General features: G+C 41.0%; 1 protein-coding gene across 1 annotated transcript; it reads left to right on the forward strand.

Annotated features, from left to right (window-relative positions):
- The first annotated feature begins 3,629 nt into the window (after nt 1-3,629).
- LOC137330963 (extracellular calcium-sensing receptor-like) lies at nt 3,630-15,938 on the forward strand. Its single transcript, XM_067994541.1, has 5 exons — nt 3,630-3,923; nt 6,951-7,787; nt 8,353-8,580; nt 8,943-9,066; nt 15,031-15,938. The coding sequence occupies exons 1-5, from the start codon at nt 3,666-3,668 to the stop codon at nt 15,936-15,938; spliced, it is 2,355 nt and encodes a 784-aa protein (XP_067850642.1). The 5' UTR covers nt 3,630-3,665.
- The last annotated feature ends 3,888 nt before the right edge of the window (nt 15,939-19,826 follow it).

Genomic DNA, 19,826 nt, shown 5'->3' on the forward strand with positions numbered 1-19,826 from the left:
CTGATAGCCCTGTTTGGGTTCGAGATGCTATCAGTATGGTTAGTTCTTTTTTTTGCTGAGGTCATCTGAATTATGCTTAATATTAGCTTCCCAATCCTTTCGTTAAATGGAGATTTGTTGGAAGCATGACTCATAGCTTCAGATGAATCATAGAACTGCAGAAATCACAGCCAAATGGGAAGCTATTTGAGTCATTATGCCAGTGCGTGTGTTTATTCGAATACATGAATTATCGATAATAGCAGTCAAGCCTTAGCAAAAATAAGTTACACCAATCACTTACATAACTAACGTTATTTGTGGGAAGGAAACCTGCCCTTCTTACCTCATAGGGCCTATATGTGACTCTGGTCCCACATCAACGTGCTTCACTCTTAACCACCCTCAAAGGTGGCCTAGCAAACCATTCGAGGGGCAACTAGAGGTAGGCAATAAATGCCGGCCTTGCTAGCGATGCCCTTTTCTAAAGAATGACTAAGATAAACTGTCTAAGTTAGTGCATAAAATACAAGACTATTCAACATTTAATTGGGAAATTGGAACCAATGGTACGAAATTCCACTAAATGTTACTGCCACCTAAATCGATTTTCAAGCCTAGCCGAATATTATGCGGATGATACTGTTCCAATGAAGCTTAACGGAATCTCGAGGAACAGCACCTCATCTTTCGATTAGACACTTTACAACCTTCTGGACTCAACATTGATTTAAATAACTTCAGATCATTACCACTGCTCCCATTTTTTCGGTCAGCAAGTGCTGGTAATGGTTCTGATGTTGCCATTTACAGCTCCTCTAGACCCATCTTTTGTCTCTTTACTTGTCCCATTACCACTTCCTTGCCTTGCACCATCATCCCTTTTGTCATGTAATCACTCCTCCCCTCCACCCTATCAGAGTCCTTCCCTTTTGTTCGTTCCGCCTCCCCCCTTTCCCTGGCTCTGTATTTGCTTAAAAACTGTTCAATCTTCAATTTCTTCCAGTTCTGACGAAGGGTCATCATCGACCTGAAACTTTAACTCTGTTCCTTTCTCCACAGATGCTGCCTGACTTGCTGAGTATTTCCAGCATTTTCTGTTTTTATTTCAGATTTCCAGCATCCGCAGTATTTTGCTTTCGATTATGCGGGCGGCATTTGCAGTGAGTTTCCACGAGCAGGCTATCACCATTGGGAGTCAAAGGGAATGATACTTGCCTCGTACGTGCAAATGACATGTCAGTTTGAAAACAGTTAAACATTTCCAAGGAGCCTGTAAATATACACTTAATCTAATTAAATTCAATACTGCCTGTTTAATGAGAGATCGCCTCGAGCGTTGGAAAACACAATGACTTGGTGTCACGCTGACATCTCAAGTGAATAACAGATGGCTTTGAGCCGGAAACTCCACATCTTGCAGTATTCAGGTGGGACCAACGTGTGCTAATTATTCCCGAAGTCACTGTGTGTTTTCCTGACTGCGGATATATAGCCTTTCACTCAAAGACATGGATCATTTCTGATCTGTAGAACGTGTTTCCATGTTCATGATGCAACTTCATCCCTTTTGGGTTATTTTGTTACTCAACTCGATCGAAACTTTGATTTCGACAGTTGAACGTTTGTGTAAACTTCGGGAGAAGTTCAGTCCTGAAGCTTTTAAAGATGGAGACATTGTCCTGGGCGGTTTATTCTCCTTACATCTAAGAACAGCTCCGGAATATAATACATTCCACACCAAACCTCCGCCAGTACGCTGCCTGGAGTGAGTAACAGTTATTAATGTTCAGTTGTCAGTTTAGAAATTTTGCGGTTCGTGATAAAATGTCAATTATTTTGTTAATATGGGGAGAAACAGAATTTGTTTACTAAAATACGTGAACAACTATCTAAGTTGGGTCATGCTGAATGCCTCCACACTATTTATTATCCTAAATGGGGTAAGAATTCCTCTGGTCGACATACTCCGAAGATTTCTTCCATTCAGTATTTGAAGAGAACCAGGTAACTTGCTCTAAAATGACGTGTTGTTGATTTCACTAGAAATAGGGAGAGAAGAGTCTTCATCCGGAAATGTTCGATATCCCCGCATATTGGGACTAGAGGAATTCTCACACCAATGTTTCAAAAATACAAAGTTTAGAGATTTAGAGGCTGAAATTCGGCCGTAATCGAATTGGCTCCCTGTTTTAGATTGGAACAATCGAAAAGAATTTCAGTTTGTGTTTGTATGTGTGTGTGTGTGTAGTGGTGTGGGGGTGGGGGGGGGGGAGGGGTAGTAATTTTGACATGGTGCGATACTGTAAAACGGGTGATAGCGAATCGGCAGCCCGTTTCACATCTCTTCCGCTTTTTATTTCCATTGAATTCAACGGAAATAAATGATAATGGAAATAAAATTGGGAAGAGATGTCAAACGGGCTGTTGGCTTGATATCACAGATTTTACACTATCGCACGAAGTCAACATCTACCCCTATGTGTTCAGAATAGTGAATATGGATAAAACTGAATCATTTAATTTTGCAGAAGATTCATCCATCTTTAAACCTGCCTCCTTCCGAAATGGATTAATAATGATATATTAATATCGTTTTTCTACTCTATGATCCAGCCAATAATTTTGCATAAATGACATTATAAAAAAAAGAAACCATTTTCACATACTTTGATGTGATTGTCTTACAGCCACAATACTTGTATAATAGTTATTATAACATGAAACTCTTTACCATTGACCCAGGGGCAACAACATCATTAAAAGAAGAACTGTGTATGTTTTTGAAACGGAAAGATAGAAACGGATACAGGGCATAAAAAGAGAAATACGACTCTCAGTTACCACGACAGGCTAAGAGAATCGGATTTTTTTTAATTTGGAAAAACCTAGATTTCAAGGAAATATGAGTGAGATCTTTAAAATTATGAGAAAAAAATTAGACTCGATACAAATGTAGGCTATTTGAGCTAGGTAGTTCGGAGAGCTCGAGGTGCTATAAGTTATGTAAGTAATAGTACTTTGTTAGATGTCAGGGGGTACTTTTTCGCAGAGAGTCATCGAACTCTGGAATAAGGGGCGGGGTGTAAAATGCAATAGACTGAAAGTATTTTAAATGGAGCTAGAAGCGTCAGCAGAAGTGTCAAAGATTTCTACATATGGAAAATAAGTAGGTCATCGAAGGTTGTGTCACTCACTCGTGGTTATCTCCTGAAGCTTCCTTGAGCAGCTTTGGTGGTCCGAGACAAATTTTTCTGTGTGTTTTTCTTTCTTAAATTGGCCTAAGGTTTTCCCCTTATTTCATGCCTGTAAGGGGTGAAGGGGGGTGGTGGGGGGGGGGGGGCGGTTGGTGATGGTGGGTGTAAGTTATAGCGTGCCAGGATGGGCAAGACTCGAAGAATCGGATGGTATTTTACTGTCCTTCCTTCCTTTATGTTTGTGTGGTTTAAGTGGACAGTTTCAGTTATAGATTTAGCATTGTGCTGTAAATACTATAATGCTGTGACTCTAAGGACATGAAGGATTGAGGCAAACATGACTGAAAATAAGCAGGCTAGGACTAGAAAGTTGTGACATTTTCAAAAAGATTTATTGAAATGTTTATAACCAGCAACACAAGAAATTGGGAACTAATCCTTCGAGTATGTGATAGTTTCAGCCAAAGGGGGCTACGCTTGGCCCAGACGATGGTCTTTTCCATAGAAGAGATAAACAGGAATGAAGAGCTGCTTCCAAACACAACTCTTGGTTACAAGATCTTAGACAGTTGTGGTGCACCTTCTCAGGGGCTTAAAGGAGCCCTCAAATTACTCAACGAGCAGGATGGAACTGCTTCCAATTACGCTTGTGTTGGATTTCCATCCGTACCGGTCATTGTTGGCGATGGAGGATCATCGCAATCTGTTGCAGTTTCAAGAGTGGTGGCCCCTTTCAGCATTGGCATGGTAAGACGACAATTATTTTGATGTAGGGCTAAGAATTCTTCTGTTGGGTATGGAAATGATATCCTAAAACCTCTCATGCAGCTCTCTTCGATTGGATATTTCTATCCAACAGGTGAACCTGTTTTTAGAACATAGAGGGAAAATATGCCTTGATCACTATGCGTAGACATATGGCAAATACACTCATAAAGCTTTTCTGGGCTTGGTTGGAGTGAAATCCATCTTGGGCGGTAGCGCAAAATGGTCAACAACCAATTTTACCGTCCATTTTACATCCTGCCCCATTTCAATTTCCATTCAACTCATTGGAAAAGAAAATCGGGTTGCGATTAATTATCCCCCGTTTTGGGCTATCTTTGAAGTCGAATTTCACCTCCATGTTTCTACGGACCTTGTAAACCATATCAAAGCGACCATAGGAATTGTGGGCACGAAATTCAGCTTCTGCACGGAGCAAAAAGGGCTGAGGCGATCAACGGCCTGTTATACACCCTGCCCGATTTTCTTTTCATTTGAAGTCTCTAGGAAACTTAGCGGTTCTCCAGTCCTCTGGCACATCTGGCCACAGGGGATGTGCCAAAGGACTGGAGAACCGCTAATGTAGTACCATTATTCAAGAAGGGGAGTAGGGAAAAACCGGGGAACTACAGGCCAGTGAGCATAACGTCAGTGGTAGGAAAATTATTGGAAAAAATTCTGAAGGACAAAATTAGTCTCCACTTGGAGAAGCAAGGATTAATCAGGGATAGTCAACTTGGCTTTGTCAAGGGAAGATCATGTCTGACTAATTTGATTGAATTTTTTGAGGGGGTAACTAGGCGTGTGGATGAGGGTAACGCAGTGGATGTGGTATACATGGATTTCAGTAAGGCCTTCGATAAAGTCCCCCACAGGAGACTGGTCAAGAAGGTATGAGCCCATGGAATCCAGGGTGCCTTGGCACTTTGGATACAAAACTGGCTTAGTGGTAGAAGGCAGAGGATGATGGTCGAATGTTGTTTTTGTGACTGGAAGCCTGTGGCCAGTGGGGTACCACAGGGATCGGTGCTGGGTCCCTTGCTGTTTGTGGTCTACATTAATGACTTGGATATGAATGTAAAAGGTATGATCAGTAAGTTCGCTGATGATACAAAAATTGGTAGGGTGGTAAATAGCGAGGAGGATAGCCTCAGTCTGCAGGACGATATAGATGGGTTGGTCAGATGGGCGAAACAGTGGCAAATGGAATTTAACCCGGAAAAGTGCGAGGTGATGCACTTTGGAGGGACTAACAAGGAAAGGGAATACACAATGAATGGGAGGACCCTGGGCAAGACAGAGGGTCAGAGGGATCTTGGTGTGCAAGTTCACAGATCCCTGAAGGCGGCGGAACAGGTAGATAAGGTGGTAAAGAAGGCATATGGGATACTTGCCTTTATTAGCTGAGGCATAGAATATAAGAGCAAGGAGGTTATGATGGAGCTGTATAAAACACTGGTTAGGCTACAGCTGGAGTACTGTGTGCAGTTCTGGTCGCCACACTACAGGAAGGATGTGATCGCTTTGGAGAGGGTGCAGAGGAGATTCACCAGGATGTTACCAGGGCTGGAGCGCTTCAGCTATGAAGAGAGACTGGGAAGATTGGGTTTGTTTTCCTTGGAGCAGAGGAGGCTGAGGGGGGACATGATTGAGGTGTACAAAATTATGAGGGGCACAGATAGGATGGATACTAAGGAGCTTTTTCCCTTCGTTGAGAGTTCTATAACAAGGGGACATAGATTCAAGGTAAAAGGCGGGAGGTTTAGAGGGGATTTGAGAAAGAACTTTTTCACCCAGAGGGTGGTTGGAGTCTGGAACTCACTGCCTGAAAGGGTTGTGGAGGCAGGAACCCTCACAACATTCAAGAAGCATTTGGATGAGCACTTGAAATGCCATAGCATACAAGGCTACGGACCAAATGCTGGAATATGGGATTCGAGTAGACAGGGCTTGATGGCCGGTGCGGACACGATGGGCCGAAGTGCCTCTATCCGTGCTGTATAACTCTATGACTCCTCTATGACTCTATGAAAGCAAATCAAGCCGGTTGTAACATGGGGCAGCCGATTCACTACCGCTCGATTTGTGCCCCTGATGAAGTTGAATTTCAACCCCCTCCCCCATGCCCTTTTACGCGATTTCGCTAGAAACGCCGAGCAAAAGAATTCTTCACCAAAGTATTTACTATGTCGCTACGGTACTCTAGTGTGTTATGTAGTTTGTGTACATTAAAAAAATGTTTACTCTCAGAGGAGCTATAGGCTTATAGGAAGGCAAAGTTCGGAAATGATTATTTTTATCATCACACTTCAAAAGCTGCGGCGATTTTGCTCACCATTTTGGAAGTGGCATCCATAGCTATTGGCTTACAAAAACAATTACAAATGATGAAGACATCTAAAACAGAAAATGCTGCAAGTGCGTAGGTTAGTCAGCAATCTGTAAAGAAAAAAGAATAGTTTAACATTTCTGAAACAGCCCTGACTATGGAGATGGCAATGTGTCTTTATAATTTATTTGAAATGTTTCAAATTTTCCAATGTAATGTAAAAATAAGAAATTCTTTCATATAAGTGGAGCAAAGACTATCCGGCGATTCCGAATGTTAATTTATGCACCTGGAAACATTATGACCCCTTTGGTGGAATTATCTGGTGTGTGAATTTCTTTTAAAAACAATGTATGTGATGTCGTTGCTGTCTAAGTTACATTTATTGAAACCTTGTAAATATTTGAAACTTAAAGGTCAATACGACAGTAGTAACAGTGTAGAACAGAAACAGATCTGTTCTAATCAGGAACTTTAAACACAAGGAAGCCATCACACATTTCTAAAAAGGGGAAGCAATAGGTCCTAGTCAGCTAAGGAGGTTTCACCCTATAGAAACAAATACAGCCGATGTATTAAACAAAAGCCATTCGGGTGACTTTACATATTGATCTTTTATAACTCTGGCACTTTTGCGTTTTTTTCTAACTTGCATGTTGGTATATCGATTTCCTTTATAGATAAGTTACTATTCTTCCTGTACCTGTCTGAGTGACAAGCGCGAGTTCCCAACTTTTTTCAGAACAATTCCCAGCGACGCCGTTCAAATCAAAGCTCTCGTCAGGCTTGTGCAGTATTTTAAATGGACTTGGGTTGGAGTCGTGGCACAAGACAATGATTATGGCCGATTTGGAATGATGGCATTTATTGAAGAGATTGCCAAGTTTGAAACCTGTCTTGCTTTTATTGAATTCATCCCCCCTGTTCATACTGAAGAAAGATTTCCACAAGTCGTAGAGACCATTAAAATATCTTCTGCTAAGGTGATCATCGTGTTCTGTGCAGAAAGGTTCACAATTACTTTGGTGAAGGAACTTATCATACAGAACATTACTGACATACAGCTGGTAGCGAGTGAAGCCTGGGTCACATCATTCCAACTGTGGAAAGAGGAAACTCGGGAAATATTGTCTGGAACAATCGGGCTTGGAATTAGAAAAGTGGAAATTCCAGGACTGAGAGAGTTTCTGGTCCAACTCCACCCTTCCACAGCACCAGACAATCCGTTTGTGGAAGAACTCTGGCGGGAAGTTTTTGGCTGTAGCATAAATGCCCCAAGTCAGACGCTGGCAGAAAACTCATCACCGTCTCCTTACAAACAGTGCACAGGTTCAGAGAGTTTGGAGACAACCGAGACTACATTTACCGATGTGTCAGAGTTAAGAGGTTCCTACAATGTTTACAAAGCGGTATACGCTGTAGCTCATGCTCTTCATAATCTACAATCCTGTGAAAACGGGAAGGGCCCGTTTGCCAACGAAACCTGTGGAGAAAAGTCGAATATTGTGCCATGGCAGGTAGGACAATGCTGATAATTATTCTTCATGTTAAATAGACAACTTGAAATGGGACATGGGCGGGGATGCGAAACATACTGTATGGCCTGTTATACGATCGACCCAATACTCAGTTCCACTGATTTCAATAGTACTGAATATCAGGTGTGTCATACAATGGGCGACAAATCCGATTCCACTTGTTTTGCGTCTCCACCCCTGTCCAATTTCAGTACATGTTCTTTGTCAGAAATATACACAAATAAAAGAACATCGCACTTGTGGTAAAAGCAAGGTGGGTTTCAAGACTGGATTCGGGGGAGGGGGGGGGGGGGGGGCGAAATTGGGCAGGGACGCAAAATGGGCGGTATCGCATCTGCCGCCAATTATAAATCGAATCTGAAGGATTCTACGTAATTACAAATATTATCGGTGAACAAACCTGCTCCCAACTTTGTGAGATTTTTACAGATCAACTGTGATCTGATCCAATGGTGGAGTAGGCTAAAGGGGCTGAATGGCCTATTCCTGTTCCTATGTGAGCTATTTGTACAATTTATTAATGCAATTCCACCTTCTTTCAAAGCTTCTGCACTACATAAAAGAAGTGAAATTTATCAACAACTTTGGGGAAGAAATAAGCTTTGATAAGAACGGAGATCCCGTCGCTTCCTACGATCTGATAAACTGGCAGAAGGGGACCGATGGGTCTGTTCAGTTTGTTGAAGTTGGTTATTATGATGCAGCGTTACCGGCCGGAAAGGAACTCACGTTGGATGAAAGTGGAATCGTTTGGCATCGAGGAGGCAACATAGTAAGGATTTTTTCTATATATCACAACTTTGAACTTTACCTTCAGACATTTATGCCTATTTTTTTCTGAATAAACGGCCCCATTTTTTCAATTGAATGCGGGCAAGACCGGCATTTATTGCCCATCTCTAGTTGCCCTGAGAAGAAGGTGGTGATGGGCCTTCTTCTTCAACTGATGTGAACTGAATGACTTCAGAAGTTAAGAGTCAACCACCTTGGTGTGGGGCTGGAGTCACATATAGGCCAGAACGAGTAAGGACCGCAGGTTTCCTTCCCTGAAGGATATTAGTGACCCAGTTGGGTTTTTACTACAATCCGACAGCTTCATGCTTACTTTTAATGGTAGATTTACTCTTTCTGCAGGCACCAATCTCAGTGTGTAGTGAAAGCTGCCCTGCAGGGACAAGAAAAGCCTCTCTAAAAGGCCAACCTATTTGCTGCTTTGATTGTGTACCATGTTCCGAAGGAGAGATTAGTAATCAAACAGGTACAGTATGCAACATTGATCTTTGTAAATTCACGTTACAGTACCAAGCATGTAACAAGCGCTATATTTGAGTCCAAAGTAAATTGTGCAGTAATTATGCATAGTTGCGGAGTCAAAGCATAACATAACGTTAAAAGTAGTAAGAAAAAAGTCAGAGGTGAGAAGATGCAAAAGGAATGGATTTTGAGAATCAGCATCACAGTGGAAGATATGTTCAAAATGCTCTCCCTAGCGTTAGCCAGGCTGAATTAATGAAATTCATGTAAGATGAAAGTCATACTCAGGCTTAAAGAGTTGTGATTAAAGAAGTCTGCAGGGACACACGTTATTTATTACAGAATGTTGAGAGATACATAGGATGAGATTCGTGCGATAGTGGCAATCACGAGGGATTCACTGGACACTGGGGAAGTAACAGTATATTGAAAACTTAGAAAATCTGGTATGCATATTTTAAAAATCCAACCAAACAGGCCACTGTAGACCCATTGGATGATATTGGTGTCCAGCAGTAACATGAAACGGGCAATAGCAAATGGGCAGTCCGTTTTACACTGCGCTCGTTTCATGCTACCACTAAAGTTCAATTTCAGCCCCCATTAATCTTACTTTATTTCCGTGTAAGTTTTTGAATTGATTATCAGGAGTGAGCTCCAGAATTAGATGTATGCAAAAACATAATAAATAGCATTGAACTTGGCATTTGAAGAGGAAGATACAGCTTCACCAATCTTGTAGACTTTTTTGGGGAAGTGACAACCCTGGTGCACCGTGGGAGATCTTAACACGTGGTCTACCTAGATTTTCGAAAAATGCATTGAGTCATAGTTGTAAAAGAAATGCTACTGGTTCAGCTCAAATCTGTACCGGTTCAGGGTAAATTTTGAAAAAGGACACGAAACAGGCTGATCGGCAGAAAACAATAGTTCACTGTTAGAGAAACAATATCAGGGGGGAGGAGGTTTCTATAGAGATCCCTAATAACTCAGTGTTGGGACCACAACCTGTTCTAGTTGACTCAAATAACCTAGATAGAGAAATCCTATGCAAATTAGTCAAATTTGGAGATGGTGCCAAGGAGGTACAGAATAAGTAGGGCAAAGTATTTATTTTGGCAGAACAATAGGAGAAGTAATTCATGCTGATACATGTAAAGTGTTGCACTTGGAAAGGAAAAATGGGCAACACACGTATTCGATGAATGATATTTAAATAGCTACGAGCTTGAAAAAGACCTAGAGGTTTATTTTCAACTTGACACCCGGACACAATGCTGGTGCTGCAAATCGACTTCCCATTATAGAAACTAACCGATTTTCCTTTCCATTGACTTCAACGGAAAAGAAAATGAGGTGGGCCCATAATAGACACCGGATTTACAATACAACTTTACCTCTGGTGGCAAGTTGAAAATCTACTCCGAGAACTTTATTAGCCTCAGCACTTAACAACTCATATTAAGCTGGAGCAACAATCACCAATGCCAATAGGTAAAGTGTTAAAAAAGGATAAAGCAGGAACTAAGCGTCACAAAACAGATTTGAAAGTTCTTTATCTGAATGCACGTAGCATTCGTAATAAAATGGACGAGTTAACGGCACAAATAACTACGTATGGGTATGATCTTGTGGCCATTACAGAAACATGGCTGCAGGGTGACAACGACTGGGAATTAAATATGCCAGGGTATTTAACAATCAGGAAGGACAGGCAGGAAGGAAGGGGAGGTGGGGTGGCTATGTTAATAAAGGAAGGAATCACTGTAATACAGAGAAATGATATTGGGACAAAGCATCAAGATAATGAAACAGTTTGGGTGGAGATAAGGAATAATAAGGGAAAAAAAACATTAGTGGGCGTAGTATATAGGCCTCCTAATAGTTGCAACTCTGCTGGAAGAAGTATTAATCAGGAGATAGTCGGGGCATGTAATAAGGGAACAGCCATAATTATGGGGGATTTTAATTATCATATTAACTGGACAAATCAAATTGGGCAGAGCAGCCTTGAGGACGAGTTCATTGAGTGCATCAGGGATGGATTTCTTGAGCAGTATGTAACTGATCCTACAAGGGGGCAGGCAACCTTGGACCTGGTCCTGTGTAATGAGTCAGGATTAATTAATAATGTCCTAGTTAAGGATCCCCTTGGAACGAGCGACCACAACATGGTTGAATTCCATATCCAATTAGAGGGTGAGAAGGTTGATTCTCAAACAAGCGTACTGAGCTTGAATAAAGGAGACTATGATGGTATGAGAGCGGAATTGATTAAAGTGGACTGGGAAAATAGATTAAAGGGTAAGACGGTACATGAGCAGTGGTGTTCATTTAGGGAGTTATTTTACAACTTTCAAAATAAATATATTCCACTGAGGAAAAAAGGCTGTAAAAGGAATGACAGCCACCCGTGGCTAAGTAAAGAAATCAAGGATAGTATCCGACTAAAAACAAGGACATATAAGGTAGCCAAACTTAGTGGGAGGATAGAAGATTGGGAATTCTTCAAAAGACAGCAAAAAGTAACTAAAGGATTGATTAAGAAAGGGAAGTTAGATTATGAAAAGAAATTAGCAAAAAATATAAAAACAGATAGCAAGAGTTTCTATAGTTATATAAAAAGAAAAAGGGTGGCTAAGGCAAACATAGGTCCCTTAGAGGATGAGACCGGGAAATTAATGGTGGGAAACATGGAGATGGCAAAAATGCTGAACAAATATTTTGTTTCAGTCTTTACAGTAGAGGACACTAAGAATATCCCAACACTGGACAAACAGGGGACTCTCGGGGGGGAGGAGCTAAATACGATTAAAATCACTCAAGAGATGGTACTCAGTAAAATAATGGGACTCAAGGCGGATAAATCCCCTGGACCTGATGGCTTCCATCCTAGGGTCTTGAGGGAAGTGGCAGTAGGGATTGTGGATGCTTTGGTGATAGTTTTCCAAAATTCCCTGGACTCAGGAGAGGTCCCGGCAGATTGGAAAACTGCTAATGTAACACCGTTATTTAAAAAGGGTAGTAGGCAGAAGGCTGGAAATTATAGGCCAGTTAGCTTAACATCTGTGGTGGGTAAAATTTTGGAGTCTATTATTAAGGAGACAGTAACGGAACATTTAGATAAGCATAATTTAATAGGACAAAGTCAGCATGGCTTTATGAAGGGGAAGTCATGTCTGACAAATTTGCTTGAGTTCTTCGAGGATATAACGTATAGGGTGGATAAAGGGGAACCAGTGGACGTAGTGTATTTAGACTTCCAGAAGGCATTCGACAAGGTGCCACATAAAAGATTATTACTTAAGATAAAAAATCACGGGATTGGGGGTAATATTCTGGCATGGGTGGAGGATTGGTTATCGAACAGGAAGCAGAGAGTTGGGATAAATGGTTCATTTTCGGACTGGCAACCAGTAACCAGTGGTGTTCCACAGGGGTCGGTGCTGGGTCCCCAACTCTTTACAATCTATATTAACGATTTGGAGGAGGGGACCGTGTGCAACATATCAAAATTTGCAGATGATACAAAGATGGGAGGGAAAGTAGAGAGTGAGGAGGACATAAAAAACCTGCAAGGGGATATAGACAGGCTGGGTGAGTGGGCGGAGATTTGGCAGATGCAATATAATATTGGAAAATGTGAGGTTATGCACTTTGGCAGGAAAAATCAGAGAGCAAGTTATTTTCTTAATGGCGAGAGACTGGAAAGTACTGCAGTACAAAGGGATCTGGGGGTCCTAGTGCAAGAAAATCAAAAAGTTGGTATGCAGGTGCAGCAGGTGATCAAGAAAGCCAACGGAATGTTGGCTTTTATTGCTAGGGGGATAGAATATAAAAACAAGGAGGTATTGCTGCAGTTATATAAGGTATTGGTGAGACCGCACCTGGAATACTGCATACAGTTTTGGTCTCCATACTTAAGAAAACACATACTTGCTCTCGAGGCAGTACAAAGAAGGTTCACTCGGTTAATCCCGGGGATGAGGGGGCGGACATATGAGGAGAGGTTGAGTAGATTGGGACTCTACTCATTGGAGTTCAGAAGAATGAGAGGCGATCTTATTGAAACATATAAGATTGTGAAGGGTCTTGATCGGGTGGATGCGGTAAGGATGTTCCCAAAGATGGGTGAAACTAGAACTAGGGGGCATAATCTTAGAATAAGGGGCTGCTCTTTCAAAACTGAGATGAGGAGAAACTTCTTCACTCAGAGGGTGGTAGGTCTGTGGAATTTGCTGCCCCAGGAAGCTGTGGAAGCTACATCATTAGATAAATTTAAAACAGAAATAGACAGTTTCCTAGAAGTAAAGGGAATTAGGGGTTATGGGGAGCGGGCAGGAAATTGGACATGAAGCTGAGTTCGGATCGGTCAATGCCCTGTGGGTGGCGCAGAGGGCCCAGGGGCTATGTGGCCGGGTCCTGCTCCGACTTCTTGTGTTCTTTAGATTTGTGGTTGGGATCAGATCAGCCATGATCTTATTGAATGGCGGAGCAGGCTCGAGGGGCCGATTGGCCTACTCCTGCTCCAATTTCTTATGTTCTTATGTTCTTAATTCCGAACTTCATAGGCTAAAGAATAGAATATAAATCAGGGGAAATCCTAATCAAAGCATACACTCGGGTATAAATTCGTTTTGAGCAGTTATGTAAAATGGGGGATAGCGAATCGGCAGCCAGTTTTGCACTTCCCCCAATTTTGTTTCTCATAGATGCCAATGGAGAAGGAAATCAGGCGGAGTGCAATTCAGGCTGCTGATTCGCCATCGCCCGCTTTGCCCTACCGCTCAAGGTGAATTTCTACCCCAGTGTTCTGTTCAGGCTATACCTTGTGAACTCTATTCAGTCTGGTCCCCAAGAATCCAGGAACTGAAGTAGTGCAGAGAGAAGAGCAACCAGATTGAGTGCAAGTGGTGAATTTCACCGGGGGTTCTCTCACCTGTCCAGTGTAACTTCGGCGGAAGAGCCATGACAGCCTCGGAGAAACAGCACAAACACCATTCACACCATTTTTCTGGGGCTCCCACGGTTGTTCTGCTGAAGTTGGGGCGGACGAGCGTGAGAATCCTTACAGAAATTCTACACAAATTCAGAGGTCCGAGTTACGAGAAATAAGTGGAGAAACTTGGGATTAACGTTCAACTTGCTGCCTCAGGTACAATTGACGTTGTAGTTCGGTCACCTGTTATAGAAGCTGCCTAATTTTAACTTCCGTTGTCGAAATGAAAATTGGACGGTTTGTAAACTTTTCAGCCTAGAAAGAAGGTGTCTAGGATGTGACCTTATAGAAGAAGATAAGACTGATAATCTAATTCAAATATAAATCTGGAATATTACTTTAAATCAAATTGCGAGTGTAAGATCAAGGCACACAGGATCAAGCTAGTAAAAGTTAAATTTACGAGCGACAGCAGGAAGTACCTCTTCAAATAATCAATGATCAGCACTTTGAATTGAAATTCAGATAGAGTAGCTAAGCAAAAACAATGCTATCATTTAAGAGACCATTAAAATGAATAAATAAGTTTCCGTAACCGGAGTACACAAATTTAAGGTAATTGGCAAAAGTACAAGAGGGGAGATGAGGAGAATTTCTCTTTTACGCAGCGAGTTGTTATGATCTGGAATGCACTGCCTGAAAAGGTAGTGGGGGGAGCAATTTCATTACTAACGTTCAAAAACGAATTGGATAAATACTTGAAGGGGAAAAATTTCAGTGCTATGGGGAAAGAGCAGAAGAATGGGATTAATTCGATAGCATTTTCAAAAAGCCGGCACAGACACGATGGGTCGAATGGCCTGCTTCTGTGCTGTATGATTCTAAGATTTTATTACAGTTATTTTCTGGATGGATAAAGTAAAACAAACCGCCTTCGTCATCCGTAAATTATCTTGTGAAGGCACTCATGTAACATTTCTGATGTTCATCTAAAAATACAGTAAATAATATGTTTCATTTCCTCTGCAGATTCGATAGAATGTTTCATCTGTCCTTTAGAACAATGGTCCAATGACCGAAGAGATCGGTGCATTCCAAAAGAAATTGAGTTCCTCTCTTTTCAAGACAGCATGGGGAAAACACTCACGGCGATTTCACTGTTTGGAGCTTGTATCACAGGAGCTGTTGCAATTGTTTTCTTATATTTCATAAACACTCCCATTGTAAGGGCCAACAATTCGGAACTCAGTTTCCTTCTGCTAATCTCATTAATACTGTGCTTTCTGTGCTCCATTGCATTCATTGGTCAGCCATCACCATGGTCATGTATGGTGCGTCATACTGTGTTCGGAGTTAGCTTTGTTCTGTGCATTTCCTGTATTCTTAGTAAAACTCTGGTAGTCCTGATGGCATTTAAAGCAACGCTGCCGGCCAGTAGTGTGATGAAATGGTTTGGACCCACACAACAAAGAACAATTGTCTTCCTCTGTACCTTGATCCAAATTGTAATATGTGTGATCTGGTTGGTGACATCTCCCCCACTCCCAGCAAAGAATACCAAGTATCAAAGTGCAAAGATTATCCTTGAGTGTGATGTGGGTTCCACGGTTGCTTTCAGCTGTGTGTTAGGTTACATCGGGCTCTTAGCTTGTATGTGTTTAATTTTAGCTTTCTTGGCCCGAGCGTTACCGGACAAGTTCAATGAAGCTAAATTTATCACTTTCAGCATGCTCATATTTTTTGCAGTTTGGGTAACTTTTATCCCCGCTTATGTGAGCACTCCCGGCAAATACACGGTCGCTGTGGAAATATTTGCAATTTTAGCATCGAGCTTTGGGCTATTTTGCTGTATATTTGCTCCAAAATGTTACATTATCTTGTTATTACCAGAAGAGAACACCAAAAAACACCTGATGAATAAACCCAATGCAAACTGAATCATTTAAATAACAATAGTCAATTCCCAATAAAAGTTGCTGTTCTTTACGTTAGTACTACAGTTTATATTAATTTACTACTGTTATTGTTATAGTATTTCTTGAAGAAAAAGCGCTGTGCTCCAGTTTTCTCCTCACGTCGTAACAAGGCACATAATTTTTCTGGAATATAATTCTGAAGACCAGCTTCCATCTAATTCTGATCCCAATCTTCGGGTATAATTTTGCTCTTCACCGGCAGGTGGCAGTGTGGTGGAGCGGATCATACGCTTGTTTTCGAAGTCGTTCGACTTTCAGTCCTTTTGGACATGAAATTATGACAGGTTCCATAATGGGATCTGCTCCCAGGTGGCGAAGGTGCAAGTTACGCACGGTATCTGTGGCATAGTGTTTGGTGCAGATTTTAACTTTATTCGATGGTGTAAAACGGATGACAGTGAATCGGTAGCCCGTTTCACGTCTCTCCCAATTTTTATTTCCATCGAAGTCCATGTGTCCTCTCATTCTTCCTTCCAAAATGAACCACTTCACACTTCTCTGTATTAATTTAAATTTCTTTCCATTGAAGTCAGTGGAAATAAATATTCAGAGATCAAAAACAGGCTGCCGATTCGCTATCACCCGTTTTACACTATCGTACAAAGTGAAAATTACTGCCAATCACTTCAGGATTCACTTCATCTCCGATACCCGTCTCCTTAGTAAAGGGTGATTGAAAGTGTTTATTAAATACCATCATCATTTTCTGATCATCATCGACAAATTTACAATCCTCTTCTCGCAGGGATCCTAAAATTGTCATTAACAATTATCTTTATACTTGTAAAATATCTTACTATTCCTTTTGACTTTTTGTTTAATTGTTCCTCATGCCCCCATTAGCTCTCCTTATACTGCTTTTAATCTCTTCTCTTAGTTTCTCATATTGTTCTTTATTTTGTTTAATTATTATTATTAGTTTTATAGCTTTCATAGGTCACCTTATTTCATTTTAATTTCTTTCTAAACCTTTTTATTTATCCACGGCATTCTAAAACTAATAGTCGTTTCCTTCTTTTTTCATAGAATGTACTTATTCTGTAGTTTTGCAATCTCTTTCTTCGAAAACATGCCCCTGTTTCTCTACAAGCCTGTGTTTCAAGTTTCCGTTTTACCTGACCTCAGCTAGATCACTCCACATTTTTCTGAAATCTGTTCTAATCCAATACGATTTTCTATCTTTTGCCTTGACTTTTTCCCTTTCCAGTTGGATCTTATCATGTTATGGTCACCTCTCAAGGTGCTGAGACACATTTAGCTTATTCACCAGATCTACCAACACTTCTATCCTTGTAGCCCTACTAATATATTGCTTAAGAATCATATAGACTACGGTACAGAAACAGAACATTTGGCCCAACATTTGTTCATACTACATGCACTCCTCCGACCACTCTAATTAACTTTATCCACCCTGCTCCCACACCACTTCATTCCTCTCCCCTCATGTTTTCTAGAAAGGAATCCTGTACATATTTTAGGAATTTCATTCACATGTTTGCTTTTATCCCCCGTCCCCTCACACACACAATCGTTAAGTAGATAATTAAAATCTCCCAGAACATTAATTTTATTATTACATAGAAATACATAGAATCTACAGCTCAGAAACAGGCCGTTCGGCATAACTGATCTATGCTGGTGTTTATGTTACACGAGCCTTCTCCCCACCTCTTTAACTAACCCTGTCAGCATATCTTTGTATTCCTTTCTCCCTCATGTGTTTATCTCGCTTCCCCTTAAATGCATCTGTACTATTCGTCTCAACTACTCCATGTAGTAGCGTGTTCCACATTCTTACCACTATTTGGGTAAAGAAGTTTCTCCCGAAGTCCCTATGGGATTTATGAGTGACTATCTTATATTTATGGCTCCTAGTTTTGGTCTCCCCACAAGTGGAAGCATTTTTCTTACGTCTAACCTATCAAAACCTTTGATAAACTTAACTACCTCCATCAGGTTACCCCTAAGCCTTTTTTTTCTAGAGATAAGAGCTCCAGCCTGTTCAATCTTTCCTGATAAATATATCCTCCGAGTTCTGGTTTCATCCTTGTAAATCTTTTTAGCACTTTTCCAGTGCCTCTATATCATTTTTATAGTATGGAGGCCAAAACAGTTCACAGCACTCCAAGTGTGGTCTAACCAAGTTATTGCATAAGTTTAACATAACGTCTCTGCTTTTGAATTCTATTCCATTAGAAATGAACACGAGTACATTGTTTGTTTTTTATGGCCTTAATAACCTGTGTCGCAACTTTTAGTGCTTTGCGAATAGAATCAGAAAAAAAATACGGCACAGAAGGAGGCCTTCGGCCCATTGTGTCCGTTCCGGCCGAAAATGTAGCGTGACACGGTTCATGTCACGCTACACGTTACCCCACCAGCGAACAAATGTTATCTGTTTTTAATATAACGGGTCAGTTGCTGTCTTTTCTATGTTTCTACCTCTCTATCTCTGTTTTTTTTTTGTTTGTTGTTTTTTTTGGTGATTTGTATATTCTGAGACCTGGCAGGTAACACCTGTCTGTCTGCACACTGATTGCCTTGGCAACGGGCAGTTGAAAAAACTGTCTGTTATCACCAAGCATTGTTCTGTGAATTATAAATGCGACTTCATTTCGAGGATTTCATTTCCACATCGTTCACCTGAGGAAGGAGGTAGCCTCCGAAAGCTTGCGAATTTAAAATAAAATTGCTGGACTATAACTTGGTGTTGTAAAATTGTTTACAATTGTCAACCCCAGTCCATCACCGGCATCTCCACATCAGGAAAAGAGAGACCTGGGGATTCCACATACACAAATCTTCTATAGTGGCAGGGAAGTTGATAAAGCTTTTAAAAAGCAAATGGAATCCTTGGCTTTATAAATAGAGGCATAGTGGACAAAAGCAAGGAAGCTGTGGTAAACATTTATATAGCACTGATCAGACCTCAGCTAGAGTATTGTGTCCAATTCTATGCACCACATTTTAGAAAGGATGCCAAGACCTTGGTGAGGTGCAGAGTGCATTTACCAGTGATGAAGGAATTCAATTACGTTGATAGTCGAGAGAAGCTTGGATTGTTCTGTTGAGAGCAAAGATGGTTAAGGGGAAATTTAATGGAGGTGTTCAGAATTATAAGATGTTTTGATGGAGCAGAGAGCGAGAATCTTTTTCCACTGGCATGAGCGTCGGTAAGCGGAGGATAAAGATTTAAAATAATTGGCAAAAAAAGCTAGGGGGGAAAGAGGAGAATTTTGTTTTACTTAGCGAGTTGTTATAATCTCGATTGCACTGCCTGAAATGGTGGAAGCAGATTCAATAGTGATTCTCAAAAGGGATTTGGATATATACTTAAAAGAAAACATTTGCAGGGTTATGGAGAAAGAGCAGAGGGGTGGGATTAATCAGATAGCTGTTTCAGAGAGCTGGCACAGGCACGATGGGTTTCTTTTGCGCTGTATGATTCTATGAAAGAAAATCAAGGTGATTAAAAGCGGACGTTATAATGACAAATCTTATCTGAATCACACGTGGAAAAATGGGGAAGCGGCTTAGCTTCAGCAAATCGCTTTCCATTTAATATTTTAAGAAGCGTGCTCAGCACATTGCATAGAGTCGCCTAAAGTCATGGAGTACAGACCTTCCAAATATCAGTCATGAATCTCATACGTAATCAATACTAATTGGCTGTACTCCCAATATAATTGCTCTAACCCCGGGCGTTGGGAAAAAAAGTCCCTGATGTAATATATTCCAAGAGTAGTAGAGATCAACTGTGGTATTCCTTTGGGTGAAAACGATTAAATATCTGCATCTATCAGGTCAAGCATGTCTATATATATGTAGTTTACTTTTGGAGTAAGG

This window comes from Heptranchias perlo, chromosome 13 (assembly GCF_035084215.1).
Source record: "Heptranchias perlo isolate sHepPer1 chromosome 13, sHepPer1.hap1, whole genome shotgun sequence".
Taxonomy (NCBI): domain Eukaryota; kingdom Metazoa; phylum Chordata; class Chondrichthyes; order Hexanchiformes; family Hexanchidae; genus Heptranchias; species Heptranchias perlo.

Coding starts and splice junctions, on each gene's coding strand:
- LOC137330963 (XM_067994541.1), top strand. CDS start 3,666: ATGGTCTTTTCCATAGAAGAGATAAACAGGAATGAAGAGCTGCTTCCA. Junction 3,924..6,950: donor CCCCTTTCAGCATTGGCATG/GTAAGACGACAA, acceptor TTTCCTTTATAG/ATAAGTTACTATTCTTCCTG. Junction 8,581..8,942: donor GGCATCGAGGAGGCAACATA/GTAAGGATTTTT, acceptor CTCTTTCTGCAG/GCACCAATCTCAGTGTGTAG.